The sequence below is a fragment of the Penicillium atrosanguineum genome, assembly GCF_028827265.1.
Source record: "Penicillium atrosanguineum strain IBT 20685 chromosome Unknown utg000003l_segment0_segment0, whole genome shotgun sequence".
Taxonomy (NCBI): Eukaryota; Fungi; Ascomycota; class Eurotiomycetes; order Eurotiales; family Aspergillaceae; genus Penicillium; species Penicillium atrosanguineum.
The window spans coordinates 4271612-4289099 of record NW_026623135.1 but is presented as its reverse complement, the minus strand read 5'-3'; the positions used below and the strand labels follow the sequence as shown (position 1 = coordinate 4289099).

The window sequence follows — 17488 nt, the reverse complement described above, 5'->3', positions numbered from 1 at the left end:
CACTACTTTACAAACCTGTTTATGCTTTGCATGTGTAACCTGCTCTCTGGATTTGACCCGAGTCTGTTTTGTATGGCCGCGGTCTCGGATTTATCTTGAATATTATTGTCTAAGAATAATGTGATCACTTATTTCACAACCATGAAATTGGCTGTAGACTTTCACGGGCTGTAGATAACAAAGTTGCCTCAATCCAATTGCTGGGCTCAAACTATTACAGGGCTGGTAACGAGTTCTGCATGCTGTGAAATCTCCCTGCTCATGCGGTTTGAGGAATTGGTACAGGTCCCCTGGGCCCGATACTCCCACTAATATTTGCTTGGTGCATAGTCCGAGGGCCCATGTCAATCGGATAGTCAATGGCAGAATGGAAAACTCCATAGTTGTCCCAAATGACTATATCACCTTCCTCGACTGGCGCCAGCAAGATGTATTCCGGCTTGAGAATTCGTTGCTGAATACCCAAAATGAATTTGCGAATCTCGGCTACGTCTTCTATAATTCGAGGTTTCTCCTCCTGACAGCTGCGAAGATGGAGCTTCCGGGCACAGATTCCATGGACCTGGAAGGCCTTTTCACCTGTGAGGGGATTCACCCAGACCATCGGGTACTATTCTCAAATTAGTTGTTGTATCATGTAGATATAGGTCCAGTCATTTAATACCTTCTTGACTGCTGCCGGATCATACTCTCCCAGCTCCTCCATCGTCAAACGGTCACCCCCTTCAGCAAGACCCAAGCCGTTGGAATTGCCCTTGCAGCGCTCGATCCATTTATACGGATAAGGGGCATACTCAACCCAGCTATGATCCGCCAAGGCCTGCTCCTCTGGCGTCAACATAGAATAAAGCTGTGACGTGCTAAAGTAGGCTGTTTGTCCTGGTGAAGATTTGATGCTTTGGCCGGACCCATCGGCCCACTGGACGGTGACACTGGGCCCTTGGGGAAGTTTGATGCATCGTAGCGTCGTGAACCACGCAGGGTCCTTCCCATATAGCGGAGCATCAATATGCCAACGTTGGAAGCGGGTGAGGCCCTGTTTGAACTCTTCGGCAGATGGAGGGACTGCGTGAAAGTCGTTACTGAGGCCTCTGTCGATAGTGTGATTTTTGAGGCCGAAATGGTCTTCTCCTTGGAAGCCTTTTCCAATCAACCTGACGTTTTCTGCGCCTGGAATCCCTACGACCTCCCTTCCTTGCTAATTTATTATTAGTAAGATATTACCAACAAGACGGCTAGGTGTGGATGCCTTACTGCAAGCATTCCACCTTTAGCGCGAAATGTTTTGATGCTGCCATGACTGTGGCCGTCGGTTGCCTTTGGATCCAATCGGGTCACCAATTCCCATTGTTTCTTTGGGAGAAGCTCTGATTGGTTTTTAACGACAACAACTTTATGGCGCCAGACTGCAGCCTTCAGACGGTCGACATCTTCGTCTGTTGTGACTGTTAGATCGAACGTTGCGATATCACTAAAACTGGATTCCACGATGACCCACCTGAAATATTGTTCAAATCCACTCTTGTCACTCGAGCTCCAAACTATTAGTACCGTCAGCTTAGGATCTTGTTTTGGGTATAATTCGCTACCTACGTTGAATTTCTCTTCAGAAGACCGCTTTACGGCGGTCACGGTAAAGGAAGATTGTTGGTCCATTTCGCAATAGACAAGCTGGGAATGTCCTGAAAGTCTTGATATCAATGAAGCCTTTCTAGAATCCGATGATACTTGTCTCATTAGGCAGACTTATTCCCCAGAATTTGGTGATCCTTTTATCAACAGGATTTGCGTGTGTGGCCCCAGTCGATTAAACCATCTCGGCCGAACCTGCTCGAGCTCATGTGGTTCCGTTCTAAGATAGGCATTGTGTATCCTCCATTCATGTTCCAGATGATTATCATTATCAGTTATTGTGTGTGACTTGAAAGAGGGGCGGCGTTCTCTGTTCCCGTCTTCTCACATGGGCCTCAAAGCGGGGTCCATGGCACGGCCGAGATTCACGGCCGACTCTTGACCCATCTGAACAAGGTCCGGATCAAGGATTTGATGATGTTAATCGAGAAGTCCATTAGAGTCTATACGGCGACCTTCAAACTTCAAGTCCAAATTATACAGGACCAAATATGGCCGGCTTAAGTCGCAGGCCTACTTTTATCTCGCATGGTAGTCTACTTCAATCTATCCTGACACGCTTGCAACCAAGGCTTTATCTACTGGGTTTGTAGATTTTGGTTTTATTTCTAAGGGCAAGGAGACTGTAATTAATAAAGAAGCTCTTCATGGCACGTATAGTCTAATCTATAGCCGGGCTATTGTTCACACGCAGAAGATTATTTCGGAGGCGAAACAATCTTTACTCGAACGATGCAAAAGACAAGGCATTTAATTTAATCTCCAAACTTCTGTTTTCTATCTACCCACTTTTTCAAGAAGAACCTTAATAGCGTTGACAGTTCCTTGCAAGTCTTGAAGAATCATCTGATGCCCAACGCCATCAAGAACCTGAACCCATGCATTGTCCCCTATCAGGCCCTGTAAAGCGAGAGACCTTTCCGGAGGAGATATGAGATCACCATCTCCTGCTAGCAACAAGGTCGGTGCACTGATGCAGCTGTAATCAGGATCCAAATGATCGAGGCCTGCTATGGCTTCACATGTCCTAGCATAGGCCTCAGCGTCACATTTCTCCACGGCCTTTCGTACACTCTCTCGCATTTCAAGTGCAACAGCACCCCCCTGAGGAAAATTAGAAAAAGTTGCAATATCTCCAGCAGCTTCAATTCCCCCTGCGCGTGTCTTTTCTGCCAGGCCTAGCATCCGTTCTCTAGCGATAGGAATCTGGGCGATTGAGCGGCCGGGTCCCAATAGCGCGAGACCTTGGACTTTATCTGGGTGTTTGGCGGCGTAGTGCATCGCGACGATAGCTCCGAGGCTGTGGCCGATGAAGAGAGTCTTCTCCCTGCATTCTTCCCCATCAGAGTTTTGGAGAGATGCGATGAGATATTCCAGGTCGTTGACATAGCGTGGGATGGATAGCTTGACGTTCGGTGAAGACAACGGAGTTTGACCGGATCCTTCAAAATCAACACAAATCAGGCGGTTCGTTTCGTGGGAGAAAAAGGGTAGAATTGGCAAAAATGTTTCAGTTGATCCTCCTAAGCCATGGAGAAAAATTGCAAGGACGCCTGATGAGTTTCCAGTATCCGTATAATGCATATTGGTGATCTTGGTGTTTTGGTTTGTGTATCCCAGGTTCTCTTCGAAACGGACCAGAAATTCTTCAGCAAGTGTTTTTGGTTATGAAGACAGCATCTTGGTATCACTCTGGGGGGCCTCTATTAACGGACCCGAGTACGGCCGAGATGACTGCCCATCTACACCCGCAATCCGGCCGTCTATTGCCGCCATCGTCTAATCAAGTCGGGCATGTCAAATCAGATCCAAATAAAAGGGACATCCGTAACGACTTAGACTCAAAGCCAACAACTGAATCTGTTATCGTCACCATGGTATTTGCCGTTTCAACTACAGCCACGGAGGCTGAACAGCCGAAGACCCTTACATTCCGCGAAGTCTATCATCCCCCATCCGCGGCTAGCAGCAATGGGCGGGTAGTATCCATCAAACACGAGAACAACGTAAACTTTGGAGCGGAGATATATGGAATTGATCTGAACAACTTCAACGCGGCTGATTTTGCCTTGATTTCCGATGCCCTTCACCGACACAAACTTCTTGTTTTCAAGGAGCAGCCAAGAATGCTCACCCCAAAACAGCAATATCGGTTGACTTCATGGTAAGATCAATGTTTGGAGCCTTTTCGTTTACTCAGAAATGTTGAGTCCCTGGTTCTTTAGCTTTGATCCCGATGAGAAAACGGGAGGATTCGCTCACGGTGCCGACCCCGTCCTTCTTTCGGAGAACGGTGTCACGATCTACGGTCTACCAAACAGACCAGCAATCAACGAGCAGCCTCAAGTTCATATCCTAGGCCGCGGCGAGGTTCCATCAGACCATTTCGATTTCCCGCCGGGGTTCAAAGTAAAGGGAATTAACCATGTTGATTTTCACCTTCCACCGCACATCCCACAGGAAGAAAGAGAAAAAGGTGCTAGTCGATTCTACCAGTGGCATTGGGACGGATCTCTGTACAAGATCCCACCGCCGCGCGTAGGCTGCCTCCTCGCTGTGCGCACGCCCAAGGGCCCCGATGTTACTGTTCACTGGGGCGATGGGACTGGCAGGACGAAGAAGATCGCGCCCGGAGCGACTGCAATGATTGCTGGATCACAAGCTCTAGATCTTCTGGACCCGGAGCTGCGCGAAATAGTTTTGCACAGTCGCATTGAGTACGCGCCGCATGCATTCCAGTGGATGTCAACGGCGCGCAGTACTCAGCTTGGCCATCTCATCGAAACAGAAGACCGGGAGATACCGCTGGACAAGCTTTCACCATGGTCAGAAGAAAATATTTGCATATATCCCATGGTATGGAAAAACCCAGTCACTGGAGAAAAATCTCTTCAGGTCCATGGTCAGGGGGCGTTCAAGCTATATCTCAAGAGCAGCCCGGACGGAGAGGAGACTGTGATAACAGATCTGAAAGAGGTTCGCGCGTTTATGCATAGGTCTGCTCTTCCCTCCCCATTTTCAGCCCACCACCCATGAAAGAAATCTAACAGCCAACTTTAGGATCATGAGTCCCGTTCTCTCGCCGGAGAACATCTATGCCCATCCTCATGAAGAACAGGATGTTATCCTTTGGTATAACCGGGCATTGTGGCACAGTATTGTAAGATATCATTTGAAAAATCTGCAAAAAAAGGGTTCAATGTACTAACCTAGGGCAGACCGAATTCCCTGAGTCGTATGGGCCGCGCATTATGCATCAGTGCAATATCGCAGCATCGGATCACCCCTCTCAGTGATATAGATGGGTAGGGTGCTGGAGTTAGTTGCGTCGAGGGTACCGCGGAGATTAGTGCCATGTTACGCCAATGCTGAAATTAATGGAAATGATTGCAAGGTCCAATATAGTCGGGGCGAGTGGCCTGAACGTGGCCCGGCTGCTTGCGCTTGTCGGAAACACGCCCGCCATGGTGCGCATGTTCTTCTATAAAAAGAACTCCGATAAAATTGATACAGTTTATTCATGGACTCATTTAAGATATTTCTCTTCCATTTTATCTTCGTCCTGCATCAATTCCCGTTCGTCATGCTCGCAAAACATTATTTGAAAAGTTGAAAAGTAGAAATTACACCACTTGAAGTGAAGGATACGATTGGAAAGAAAACAGGTAATGTTTGTTTAGACATTGAAAACAGTAAATCGTGCTCAGGACCCTCCGTTCTGCACGAATAACAAAATATCCTCTAAAGAATCATGGATCCCGGGTCCGGAGCTTGGGAAAGAAAAATTGCCATACAAATCACCGGAAAATGGCAATGTGGCCGTTGGTGATAGTCCTCCCATGTTCGATGATTTGTCTGTGGGCTGCAAACTACCAGAACGACTAGTCGAAGCCTCCTGCTGACAAAAGGATTCTACAAGAGTGCGTATATCCAAATTTGATGATGATCTGCCCCGCTCCTGCTCTAGCTGTAGCAGGTTTCTTAGTATCTTGACTCCTCGGGCCGCAATCATACTTGTTTCGCAATGTGATAAGATCTCAATCGTATCTTTGGTTAATTCTCGATTATCGCGTTGATCAGATTCAGGAAGTGGCTCAAAGAAAAGATCTAGACAGAGTATGATCTAAAAGGCATCAGTGTCAAATTGGTGCGCGAAGAAGTGAAACATTGACACGTACACTAGCCGCCACGCTGAACGCGTGGTAAATCCATAGAACCGGCCCATCTTCCTTGATGACTTGTTTTTGCTCACGAATGATAGTTTTCGCCGCAGCAATACAGGTTTTGCGTGTAAAAGCGAAGGCAAGGTTTGTAAAGCTTGACCAAAGAAACTTGCGATGGATCATGATTATCTTATGTGCGGAGCTTATGGCTAGACAATGTCTGGCCCAAGGGATATACCTGGGCCACGACGAGTCCATGGCATTACTCCGCAGACAAGACGGAATATGTTTGCTCACGAGTGTACGCATTTGCGTATCATACCGGATGACATGTTCATATTTTGCAAACAATGTATGTGACACGGATAGGTCATCCTGGAGCTGAGGCATGATGATTGCGATGTCATATAAGCAGCGATGGTAGGTCACAAGCGTAGGTCTACTGTCGGGTACCGTGCTCATTTCACCATCATCAATACAGTTTTGAGGCTTCTTTGTATTGAAATCCCGTCGATGGATTAGGTAGCTTTCTGAAAATGGGATCGAGAACCAGTCCTGAATACATAATTCAGTCCACAGCCGTCGGCCAATTTCCCTTCTTGCTCGGCTGGACGGATGATCATCAGTCTCCCCACCAAGTCTATGCATGCCTAAGCTCTGTGCTATTCGCACTGCAGAAGCTAGTTTGACGGAGTGGCTGTTAGAATGGCCCAGCAAGTGAGCGCTTAGAGTCATAGTTGCGATGCATTGGACGCCATATAGGGAATGACGGGCCGTATAATCTGCAAGGCTTAGGCAGATCAGTGCGGCTTTAAAGAATCGATGGGCAAGCGTCGCACGCTCTCTATCTTCAAACCCCCATGAAATGGAGACCTGACGGGGAGCGCAGGTCAAACTGCCTGCCAAGACTGCAAATAGAAGTGCAGTCCATTGGAGATCAATTCGCTGGTCATCGATCCGGCCTTGTTGTTTGAGAAACCGATCGACCTGTTCTTGGAATATACCACCATGAAAAGATGCATGATACCATAGCAGACACTCACAGTGGTAGCCGATCATCTGGACTAAAGTCGGCGGTTCCGGAAGTAAAAGCTGTAGAACTGGGAGTGAGGATGGATCGTCTGTGAGACGCAGCGAAGGAGGGTCCCCAGGTTCATACAAGGAGACGTCTATGTCCACAGGAGATTGGGAGGGTGCAGTCGGATCGGCTAATTCATCGAAATCAGGGACTTTTCGTTTTCCCCAAGCGAGGAATTCCAAAATAGTCGCGGCGTCCTCCGCTTCAGCTGTCTCGGAATTTGAGTTGACCTCCTGGGCCTCTGATGGCGCACGGGTTGTCGACACATCTGCATCAGACCAAGACACTGCCCTGTCATCTAAAACGGGGACTGCCGCCTCGGATGTTCTCACTTCCTGCAGTGTTGCTTGAAGGTTGTTCAGGCAAGCCGCAATAATCCCTGTCAATTCTGACGGACGCTCATTATGGCGGAGGATCCTAGGCGATGCGACTGTCCGCGGGCGCGGAGAAGGCTCAGATCGATAGCATGAACTGCCCCTGTGTGTATACTGATGAGAATCTCAATGATTTTTCTGGTCCCCTAGATTCTATCTCACCTGTGGCGGCAATTCCGACAAGGAAGCACCTTATCGCACTTGATCTTCCGTCGGGTACACTCTGCACACGCCAGTCTTTTTCTCCGTACAGGTGAATTCATTATCACGGAGATATACAAGCTAAGATGCAACAGGCGCATATAACATCGGGCGAAACACGGGTTCCGTGGAGGGCCACCCCGCAGTACTTAACATAGCTTATCTGCACTATCAACTCGGCCGACGCTAGAGTGAACAGGGCTGGGAGAAGATAATGATAATGGCAACGATTGGGGACGAATGCTGTGAAGAACAGCATAGACTATGCGATCAACAAGTCCAGGCCTGATACAGATCAACTGATAGCTAGGAATGTAGGCCAAGACTAAAAGGTTACACAAACCTCAAAAAGACCAATCTTGCCCCAAACCTCCAAGGTCAACCATCATGGCGGGTCTTCACAAGCGTTGGGCTCTACCGAAGCAAGAGAGTAGTATTGCCCCACAGCATGTGTGGAGCAATGCGGATCAAGATCCAGTGCCCCCAGAGAGATGGACCTGGACTGGGTGGACCTTCACCCAATACTGGTTGTCAGACCTGGTCACTGTCTCAACTTGGTCCGCGGCGAGCTCTGCGTATGCATCGGGCTTGTCGGCTACGGACACAGTGTTGTTGACGCTGGTCGCAGCAATATGCAATGCTATTCCAACAGTGCTTAACGGGGTCGTAGGAGCTGACCTTCACATCCCTTTCCCCGTGGCGATTCGAGCCAGTTACGGGTCGTACTTTAGCTATTTCTGCGTGGCCTCGCGTGCAATTCTAGCCTTATTCTGGTTTGGTATTCAGAGTTCATACGGAGGACAGTGTGTCACTCCCGTGAGTCTGCCCACCTCGCCAATCTAGATATTTACGAAGGGCTAGAGCTAATCAATTTAACAGATCATCGTCGCCATTTGGCCCAGCTATGCCAACCTTCCTAACCATCTGCCTGGTTCTGCGGCTATCACAACCCAAGGAATGGTTTCCTATGTGATTTACCACATTATCCAAGCGCCATTCCTCTTTATCCCTACACACAAACTTCAGTATATGTTCTATGCCAAGTCAGCCCTCGTACCACCTATGGCGCTAGCCATGGTTATCTGGATCACTGTCAAGGCAGGGGGAGGAAGCGATTTATTTAATGAGCCACCTTCTGTCCATGGCGCTGCGCGGGCATGGCTGTGGCTAATGAACATGACTTCAATTACAGGTTAGCTGATCAGTTGACTGAGTTGACAAAAACTTGCTGATCAGTTCCAGGAGGATTCTCAACTTTAGCGGTCAACATTTCCGACTTTTCGCGCTTTAGCAAAAAAGCCTACAAGCACACTTTGGCAACTACCGATGATCCCACTGTTCAAAGTCATTACCGGTTTATTTGGTATCATTGCGGCCGGTGCTTCGAAGCGCGTCTATGGCACCATTCTCTGGAGTCCATTGCAGATCATTGATGAGTGGCAAGGTTCTCCTGGTGGACGAGCAGCAGCTTTTTTCTGCGCAACCCTATGGTTGATAGCGCAAATCTGCGCCAATGTATCGGCAAATTCGATCCCTTTTGCTAATGGTACGTACCAATGTCTCCCAAACAAGTTGTGAGAACTTACTGACATGTGCGATTAGATATGACAACGATATGGCCAAAATGGTTTAATATCAAACGTGGAGTGGTTCTATGCATGGTTTTGGGTGGATGGGCGCTGTGCCCCTGGATCATCATTAAGAGTGGTGCCACTTTCCTCAGCTTCATGGGTGCCTATTCTATATTCATGGCACCTATCGCAGGTATCCTCTGCTGCGACTACTGGTTCATTAAGCGTCGCAAATACGATGTCCCTGCTCTTTATGACCCGCGGGGGATTTACTACTACCGAGTGAGTACCGTTCAATAAGTCATCGTGACTCGCACATACTAATAATTCTGGGATCACTTAGATGGGCACAAATTGGCGTGCTCTAATATGTAACCTGTTGGTGATTGTGCCACTTTTGCCCGGATTGGCACATGCTGTGACTCCGGAGAATGTCCATATCAACTCTGGGTTGCAGCATCTGTATGACATCAATTTTCTCTATGGATTTTGCCTATCTATCGTGTTGTACCTTTGCTTGAATTACTTTTGGCCAGATCAGGCAACTTTGGTCCCTAACGTGGTCCCCGGGGTGGTTCGCCCCCTGGATGCAGTTGACTCGGATTTGGAGGCAGAAGTCGGCGTGGAGAAGAGGACAACAGATTTCTTTAGCAAGTCAAAGGACTCATGAAGAAACGCCAGCAGAAATAGACCAGTTAATATGGTGTGCCTTGTGACGTTCCATGCCTACTGCAATCCTTTGGATTTCGAGACTAGAAATGTAATGATCTTTGAAATGTTTATATGCAAATTTCAGACATGTTGGGTATCTTCCTTCTCAAGCTTATCGGCCCCGCCGTATTCAGCTCAGAAGCAAGCTGATCCACAGCCCTGAAATCGTAGTCATCGGAATATTTGAGTAACAGGTAAACGATATGGAAACACCTCTTGAGCCGACAACGCCCAAGAACGAGATGGCCCTCTCCATGACTCTACTCGCCAAAGAGCCGGCGCACACGCTTCAGCACACTATCCTTCTCCGGATCGTAAGGGTGGTCTTTGCTGGGGATCTCGAGGATGGCGGGGAATGGGTCCGCGAATGTGTCTACCGTGTGGCGAATGCGCTCCGCAATCTGTAGCGGGCAGTGTAAGAACCAAGAGCTCGTTGATCAATACAGGGGGTAGCTAACATGTTGGTTGATTAGGACAATGGCAATATCCTTGCGCTCCTGGGTGAAGCTCTGAAACGTCTTCTCGATTTCCGAGGTCTCGGTCTTGCCGTCGACAACAAGGAAGTTTCGCTGGGAGTCTGGGCCATCGGTTACATGCTGTGGAGCAAATCACATAAGTATATCGCACACAATATGAAGTCAAGGGTCGCTAGAGGGCAGCTTCGAGGATTGTACGTACTCCAATGCCAGCGAGCAGGAGACCGGTAACGGAGCTATAGAAGAAGTTGCTGTTAGCTGGGAATGATACTGCCAGTGATTGCAAGGCAATGGTATGGTTACTTACTCTTCATCGCCAATAACAGCGAGGAATTGCCGGTCCTGTAGTCGAGGGGTGTTAGCAAAGCTATCGGAGGGGCTGTTCGAAGCACCAGGTGTCCAGTACCTTGTAGGTTGCGGCTGCCGCCATGATGGAAGGGAAGGCGGAAGTTGCGATAGAAGGAGTTCAAGGCCAAATGCTCTTACAACAAAGCAGAGACCGCACACAGAACAAATCAGTAGAAGCCCAGAGAGACGTCGTTGGATGCCCGCCGCTGGTTGATCGCGGAGAGCTGTGCTGACTCATCGGCTTCTCCAAATTTCCGGGATTGTTTACTTCATTGTTGCGCATCGACACTGCAATCCCCACAACTCCTTTTGAATGCCTTTCCACCACTTCAAATAAGACAAGGCTGCTGAGGAACAGCTTCTGTCTGCCATCCCCCATTATATCCTCTACTATGCCTCGCCTAGTGCGGCGCCGCCCTCTGGGGGAGCGCATCCGCGCCTACCTGGACCCGTGGGACTTTTTCCTTTGGGTATCCGAGGAGATCGAATGCCATGACTGGGACGAGATGAACAAGGACTGGGGAGTGGCGATCGGCGTATCGCTTAACTTCATTTTCCTTGTCGCTCGTGCAAACAGCCGATCCAGTGGAAGCAAAGCCATTGACGATGTGTTTGGGGAAGACGAAGGCGTGCCCTGGCTCAGTTGGTTTGTACGTGATGCCTACCTTTGCTAGGCTTTCTGTCGTTTTTTTCACTGGACTTGGAAGCTAACTGGCACCGTTCAATTGCTGTAGGCATCGTCCGTCGTTCTTGTCTTGAGCATCTTTTCAGGCTTCAATGCTTTTTACACTTTCTATCGCAAGCGACACTACCGAATGTTCGAAAACTCGATTGACAATGCTCCTGCAACACCTTCTGCACGTCGTGTCCGAGTTGATTCGAGCCCTTTGACCGCATCACCCCTCCGATACTTGGCCAACGCCCTGTCCGGCGAATCCGCCCAATCGAGGGCCCACCCCGATGCGCAACGCGATGTTTGGGAGGTTGCGATGTGGGACCCTATTTCGATGAGTGTGCGCTTGTTCTGCTTGTTTAGCCCAGGGCATGTGTTGATCTACCTGCACTTTTTACCGGCCCAACTGTCAGATCCCCGTCCTAGCATGACAGTGGTGACGACCATCTTCTTGACCGCTCTGGTGTCGGTGCAAATGTCATTTCTCTCATCGTCATATACACAACAAGCGAAAGATTCGGCGCTGGTGCAGAAAGAGGTTTTCAAGGAATACGAAACAAAATTCGTCCACCCTAGGACACGACCTCTAATGAGAGATGTTGGTACGCAGTTTTCTGATGAGATTGCTGCCGCTGGGGATTCCCCGAACAAGGTGGAAACCTATACTCCGACTTTCATCATCAATCATGGCTTCAAGACTAGTCCCAACCCAAATTATCACAGCCACGTCGACCCTGACGGCTCTTCACCTCGACGATTTGTCCCTACGTCCACACCCAGTGCCTCGTCAATCTTCCAAGCGCAGTCATCATTACACACCCCCACTGTGTCACGAGATGGTTCCCCTTTGGTACGAACAGGAGGGACGAGTATGCGACAGCCGCAATTCCGACCTGCCTCGACGAGCACTGGCGATGGCGGTAGCCTTGGGGTCTATTCGCATGCAAACTCTCCTCTGAGAAAGTCAGCATCGACTGCTTTTGAGCGCCGCGTCCAGAACAACGGGGATTTCATTTACAAAGAGCGAGGCACCACACCTTTGAGAAAAGGATCCAGCCCTCTCAAACGCAGCAGCCTTGCGACCACCTTAGGTCCATCAACAGGAGTTAATAGACCCAGTAACCTCAGTTCTCGTCGCGAAACTGGTCGGTTCTAAAACGAGTGAATGACTTCATCCTTAACAATGAGAGGTACCCCTTCCAGGAGAATTCAATACGTCATGTCTGTAAGCCATGCATGGTTATGCACGAAAACCTTTGATGCCGAGCTTAATCTACCCCTAGTACAACCGGACCAAGAAGGGTTTGTAATGGGCCTAAACCTTTACTTCTCTCGGTCTATCTAAACAGCTTCCTGGAGTTGAGACGTCTTTTACTCTATTGGAAGCGCTTCTTCGAAGATGCCTGGAAAGACTGTTCATCTTATCGCCCTGGCTGGGTTGTAGTACAGACCCCAGTCCACGTTGTCCAACGTCGTGGCTCTTTCTCCTACTTGGCCACTTGGAGGAATGTGGAATCTGAAGCCCAACCTCCAGGGTGAATGTATAAAGAAGCGCCGCTGAAAACTGCTTTCTTATTGGTCTGTTGACAATTGTGATGCTTTTCTGAATCCATGGATGGCGGTATCAATTTCAACACCTTCGTAACTTCTTACTCAGGGAGACCACCCCGAATCGGGATCGCAGCTTCTGAATGGAGCGTTTCCAGAACATGAACAAATTTGCCTGGGCCAACATTCCAGATCGGGGCGGGAATATCTTCTTGAAGGTTGGGCATTCCGTCGCGGGGGTTGACATTCCTCATCGAACCGCATACCATTCCGACCAACGAGACCCCAGTATTCTTACTTACGCGTTGAAAGAGCTCGCTTCTCTTATCCGCGCCAGGATCAATGACCCCACGGCCCATTCTTTGCATCTGTCATTTGTCTGGTCCTGATTGATGTACATCGACCACCCCCGTCCTACCCTAACCACGGACACTTGTTCCAAACACCCAACCCCTCACCTTGATCTTCACGCCAACGATACCAAGCATCTCTGTTTTTGACGGCATGGGCCAAGGATAATCTCAATTCTGGCCTGAGAGTCAAGACAGATAGCTCCACGAATATCTCTCAGTCCACCATGGAGATCGACAGCCGTGTCGAATTACCAGACGGACATCTTGTGAACCTTTCACCACGACCCCAACATAAGCCTCAGTATAGAGCATACCGAGCTAACTACACAGCTACTACGCTGTCAAGCCCCACACCGCCTCAAAACACCCATCAAGTCTATTGTTCCGAACTTGCTGAGTGTAGCAGCCCTCTTGACAACATGTATCAAAAAGGAAAAGCAACCAAGCTTCCGGTACCGAAGTCTCTTACCGAACGAAGCAGAGAGCAACGGAACCAGACGCCCAGTCCAACTGGGATACCTAAGCCGTCTTCCACTGTCCTCTCTTCGGGAGGATCCGGTGGCCAGTCTGGCGAGCGGGACCGTGACCGATATTGGAGCAGATTGACCGACAAGATCGAGAAGGACTCGTCTCCTTTGTCTCAACGGGTTTCATACCACCGTACAAGGGAAAGCGACAAAAAGAGATCCCCTCAAATAAACCTCTACCAAGAAAGCACACATTCTGTGGTCCGTGAAGAAGTCCGTGAAGAAGCTACCAGCCGTGTACCTCAATCTCGAACAACCATCGCTACTCCCACCACCAACGTCAGAAATTACTATGCTCAAGATGAGCCTGACCACTCCGTTGAGAGCGAAAAGCCATGGCAGATTCAGGAGAGACACTGGTCTCCTGTAGACATGCACGGGACGACTCCTCAGAAGTCGGAGATCACATACACTGCCACCGAGTCAAGTCCTCGATCTCGCCCTTCTATATCCCCAGTTTCTGATGACAGCTCTGTGACCGACTGTGACTGGGAAGACCGCTTTGTCGTCCATATGCCATCTGCTAAGGAACCAAACCCTCCTTCGATGACTTCTCAGCAAATTGCGGACTATCAAAAGAGCATCGAAAAGGTGCGCCGCGAGGGCGGACACATGGTACATCCTAGCACACGGCCTAGTCCACGCAAAGACTCGCCCGATGGAAAACCAAACAGAATGTCTGCCGGCTCCGGTCAATTCAAAGCATATGACGGACGGCCGATGCTATCGCCGCCGCAATTCGAACGTCAGTCCGTGTCAGTCCCAGCACCTGCGCCAGCCTCCCCCTCAGCCCCAGCATCCCACTCACTGGAACCTCCGGGACAAAAAAACTATTACAGTCCAGATGAGATCGGCAAGAATCGGATCAGCACAATATGGGAGGAGCAATCTCCAACTAAACCCAAGGAAAAACGATCCTCTGCAACCCCAGATGGCTCTTTTTTGGGGTGCAAGGAGATCAATGGGCCTGGAACGAAAAATCCAGACGAGATTCTTCTGTTCGCGTCCGGCGAAAACTCGAAAACTCTGCAACCTCGCCCACCTGCTTTAAGTGTCAAGAAGAGACAGAAGGAAGAAAAGAAGAAGGCCCCGCGGATATCCCAAGAGAGCAATCGGACTCCGCCCAAGTCAGGGGAGAGCCTTGTTCAAGAAGAATGGGCACAACATTCTCGGAATTCGAAGCAAGCCCCCTGCTCGAGGTCGTCATCGGCAACCCTATGCCAGGAACCAATCTGCTCCCAGAGCGATCTACCGAGGACCGACTCCCAGGGATCGAGCAAAGAGAACTTCTACCTCGCGCCAAGCACGTCCAATTCGTCGGAGAAGTTGGAAGATACTCGAAGCGACGACGATGTGTTCATTATCACACCCACTATCACACGTACTATGATTCCAACCTCCACGCCAGACCAGAAGAAAGAGAAAAAGCTGAAGGCAGAGAAGAAGCCCTATATTCCCAAGCCACAGGGGCTTCGACGTCCTGGCGGGATTGGCCAATCTGGCACCGGCGAAGCCGTCAAAGCCATTCGAGCCAAAGCCCAGGTCATCTCTACACCTTCTGGGCTGAGACCTGCAGCAGCAGCATCGCAGGGAAAATCGATCGCGTCCTCTCTAACCTCTTCCAAAACGACTCCTCTCAGCAGCATTCCTACCGCGAAGGACAAAGGAAAAGAGTCAATCACGACGAAAGAGGTTCCCGTCAAGAAACCAGAAATTACGCTGAAGAACTTGTCCAAGGCCAAAGACAAAGAAAAGGACGACCACGCGAAACAAACAGGAGGCTCTATCCGTGGGTTCATCCGTACCTCAGGGCTCGCAAGATCCACCGGTCTCGTGAGGTCACCCACAGATAGTCTTGCCACGATACTGCGGCATGGCACCGAGTCTTTGCGCAATCGTGCGGAATCCCTGCGCAAGGGTAATGGGTCCTCCATCAGCCGCAATGGCTCTCCTGTTTCTCAGCCGTCTGGTCCGTCTAGAGACAATTCCGAGTCTTCGCGATCTGAGAGGTCATTCAAGTCCGCAAGAGAGAAGGCAACCCCTCCACCTTCCACGAAACCATCCCCTGCGAAAAACGAGAACCAGTCTTCCGTTTCCAAGCTGTCCTCTGTCGAGAAGCCATCCCCACCAGAGAAGGCTTCGAAAACGGAGTCTCTTCCAATGGAAAAGTCTCCTCCAATGGAGAAATCTTTTCCGATGGAGAAGCCCGTGGATAATTCACCCCTGTCGGCTGAGAGGATCGCCCGGCTCGAGAGACTGGAAAGATTCAAGGAACAGGCACGCCTACGTCGGGCCAGAAAGTCCGCTGAGGTTGAAATCGCAGAGCTGGACGGACACCAAGTCCCCAAACGGAAGGAGAGTCTTCAGCCAAATATCACCGATGTCTGCGATGACCTTGGCGAGCTGAACTCACAGGACAAAGACGAGCCCTTCAAGGATGCAGCCAATACACAGGCTCTATCTATGATGTTTGAAATTGTCTTCGTCGCTGTCACAAACATGCACAAGGGCCTACTCCAGGTGACCGACAGCCCGTACGCAAAATTTCTAGTGACCAATGTGCTGAATATGGTGCGTCATTGTTACCGAGTTTTCAGTCTTGTCTACCATGTTGTCTCAAAATACCAAACAACTGGCACCTGGCCCACAGCCAAGAATGACCAAGCCATTAGTCGCTTTCTGATGGAGCTCCTTCAGGCGATTATCTATCTGTTCATACTCGGCTTCGGATTTATGTTGGCTGGCCGAGCTGCCTCCTATGTTGTGCTTGTTGGAAGCTGGATCGTTTGGTTTGCCCGTCCATTTGCATGGGCTTTCCAATGTGTCGGACGTGTCCTCGTTAATTGACGTGTTGTATTTTTATCGCCTGTCTGGGGTGTTTTGGTTGGTTGTCTATCATGCATTCTTTCTGTTGGGCGTCGGATATCGGCGCTTTATGTACTCCCCTTGTATCTCTTAGTGGGGCTTTGGTTTGGGCTTTGTTTTACCGTGTTATCCCTATCTATATGAGCTATTTCTACATACGCACCAATGTTTCCCTATTACTTCTCTTCCAAACAAGTAAAAACATACTCGATGCATTTAATCCGACACAGTATTGTAGACCAAACTTTGTCCTATCGTGTCCGCTAAAAGCTTCTTTTGGGGCACTATTGGACTATAACCGTATCGGGTATAGCGCATTTTGAATAGGGCTTGAATCAGAAAGCCATCTGAAAAGGATTGCGTAACATGCTGCACTGAATTCCTCGTTTTGGCGCTCTGTTCGATAACTTCGGTTCAATTGGACTTTCAGTGTTTATCATCATGGGCCTTCAGCGATCCGGTGCCTTGGTATGAGCGCTTTCGAAGAAGTCTCTCGGCTGGACAGACTGTTTTTACTAGTATAGAATTAGCGCCGCGCTTGAGCACACTTAAACTTCGACTTCGGCGCAGCCGGTGGCGTAGGCCACGGCCCGCGTATTTTGGCATCAATTAATTTTCTTCAGGCGCTAAAGCTTGTGCTCTGCGTGCACCATGTTGTGGGATTGAGCGGCGAAACCGGAGCTACACGATGGCGTCTGGCCTATACCTAGCCTACATTTGGCTTACACCCGGCCAAACACTGGCTACGATAGGCGATGTTGAAGCAGTAAGCTTCCCCCACACTACCTGTCTGTCGGTTGAAATGCTACAAGGCCGGGATTCCCATGGTTCGACTCTGATGGACAGCTGAGGTATATCGGTTATTTTGCCTCTAGTCGTAGCGGAGTGTAAACATTACAAAGCTGTAAGGTTCTAGAAATGATAAATAGCTCCATGTCCTCGCCCTTCAGATTTTCATCCAGACCAGC

General features: G+C 49.4%; 8 protein-coding genes across 8 annotated transcripts; 4 read left to right on the top strand and 4 right to left on the bottom strand.

Annotated features, from left to right (window-relative positions):
• Positions 1–259: 259 nt before the first annotated feature.
• N7443_005052 (TauD/TfdA dioxygenase family protein) lies at positions 260–1656 on the bottom strand (the record flags this gene model as incomplete). The annotated part of the gene is made up of 5 exons (XM_056885108.1): positions 260–610; positions 665–1198; positions 1255–1445; positions 1499–1541; positions 1594–1656. 5 exons carry the CDS (start codon positions 1654–1656, stop codon positions 260–262), a joined length of 1182 nt encoding a protein of 393 aa, XP_056743386.1.
• A 753-nt stretch (positions 1657–2409) lies between these two features.
• Positions 2410–3216, bottom strand: N7443_005051 (alpha/beta fold hydrolase; the record flags this gene model as incomplete). Its single annotated transcript, XM_056885107.1, has 1 exon — positions 2410–3216. One exon carries the CDS (start codon positions 3214–3216, stop codon positions 2410–2412), a length of 807 nt encoding a protein of 268 aa, XP_056743385.1.
• A 290-nt stretch (positions 3217–3506) lies between these two features.
• Positions 3507–4928, top strand: N7443_005050 (TauD/TfdA dioxygenase family protein; the record flags this gene model as incomplete). Its single annotated transcript, XM_056885106.1, has 4 exons — positions 3507–3796; positions 3858–4628; positions 4693–4792; positions 4851–4928. The coding sequence occupies 4 exons, from the start codon at positions 3507–3509 to the stop codon at positions 4926–4928; spliced, it is 1239 nt and encodes a 412-aa protein (XP_056743384.1).
• An 843-nt stretch (positions 4929–5771) lies between these two features.
• N7443_005049 (fungal specific transcription factor domain-containing protein) lies at positions 5772–7276 on the bottom strand (the record flags this gene model as incomplete). The annotated part of the gene is made up of 2 exons (XM_056885105.1): positions 5772–7219; positions 7267–7276. The coding sequence occupies 2 exons, from the start codon at positions 7274–7276 to the stop codon at positions 5772–5774; spliced, it is 1458 nt and encodes a 485-aa protein (XP_056743383.1).
• A 559-nt stretch (positions 7277–7835) lies between these two features.
• N7443_005048 (nucleobase cation symporter-1 family protein) lies at positions 7836–9689 on the top strand (the record flags this gene model as incomplete). Its single annotated transcript, XM_056885104.1, has 5 exons — positions 7836–8264; positions 8328–8640; positions 8740–8994; positions 9051–9301; positions 9363–9689. 5 exons carry the CDS (start codon positions 7836–7838, stop codon positions 9687–9689), a joined length of 1575 nt encoding a protein of 524 aa, XP_056743382.1.
• A 301-nt stretch (positions 9690–9990) lies between these two features.
• N7443_005047 (H(+)-transporting V1 sector ATPase subunit F) lies at positions 9991–10636 on the bottom strand (the record flags this gene model as incomplete). Its single annotated transcript, XM_056885103.1, has 5 exons — positions 9991–10131; positions 10189–10326; positions 10409–10442; positions 10514–10548; positions 10613–10636. The coding sequence occupies 5 exons, from the start codon at positions 10634–10636 to the stop codon at positions 9991–9993; spliced, it is 372 nt and encodes a 123-aa protein (XP_056743381.1).
• A 310-nt stretch (positions 10637–10946) lies between these two features.
• On the top strand, positions 10947–12383 carry N7443_005046 (Nur1/Mug154 family protein; the record flags this gene model as incomplete). Its single annotated transcript, XM_056885102.1, has 2 exons — positions 10947–11204; positions 11289–12383. 2 exons carry the CDS (start codon positions 10947–10949, stop codon positions 12381–12383), a joined length of 1353 nt encoding a protein of 450 aa, XP_056743380.1.
• A 969-nt stretch (positions 12384–13352) lies between these two features.
• N7443_005045 (putative NTP binding protein) lies at positions 13353–16502 on the top strand (the record flags this gene model as incomplete). Its single annotated transcript, XM_056885101.1, has 1 exon — positions 13353–16502. The coding sequence occupies one exon, from the start codon at positions 13353–13355 to the stop codon at positions 16500–16502; it is 3150 nt and encodes a 1049-aa protein (XP_056743379.1).
• Between the last annotated feature and the right edge of the window lie 986 nt (positions 16503–17488).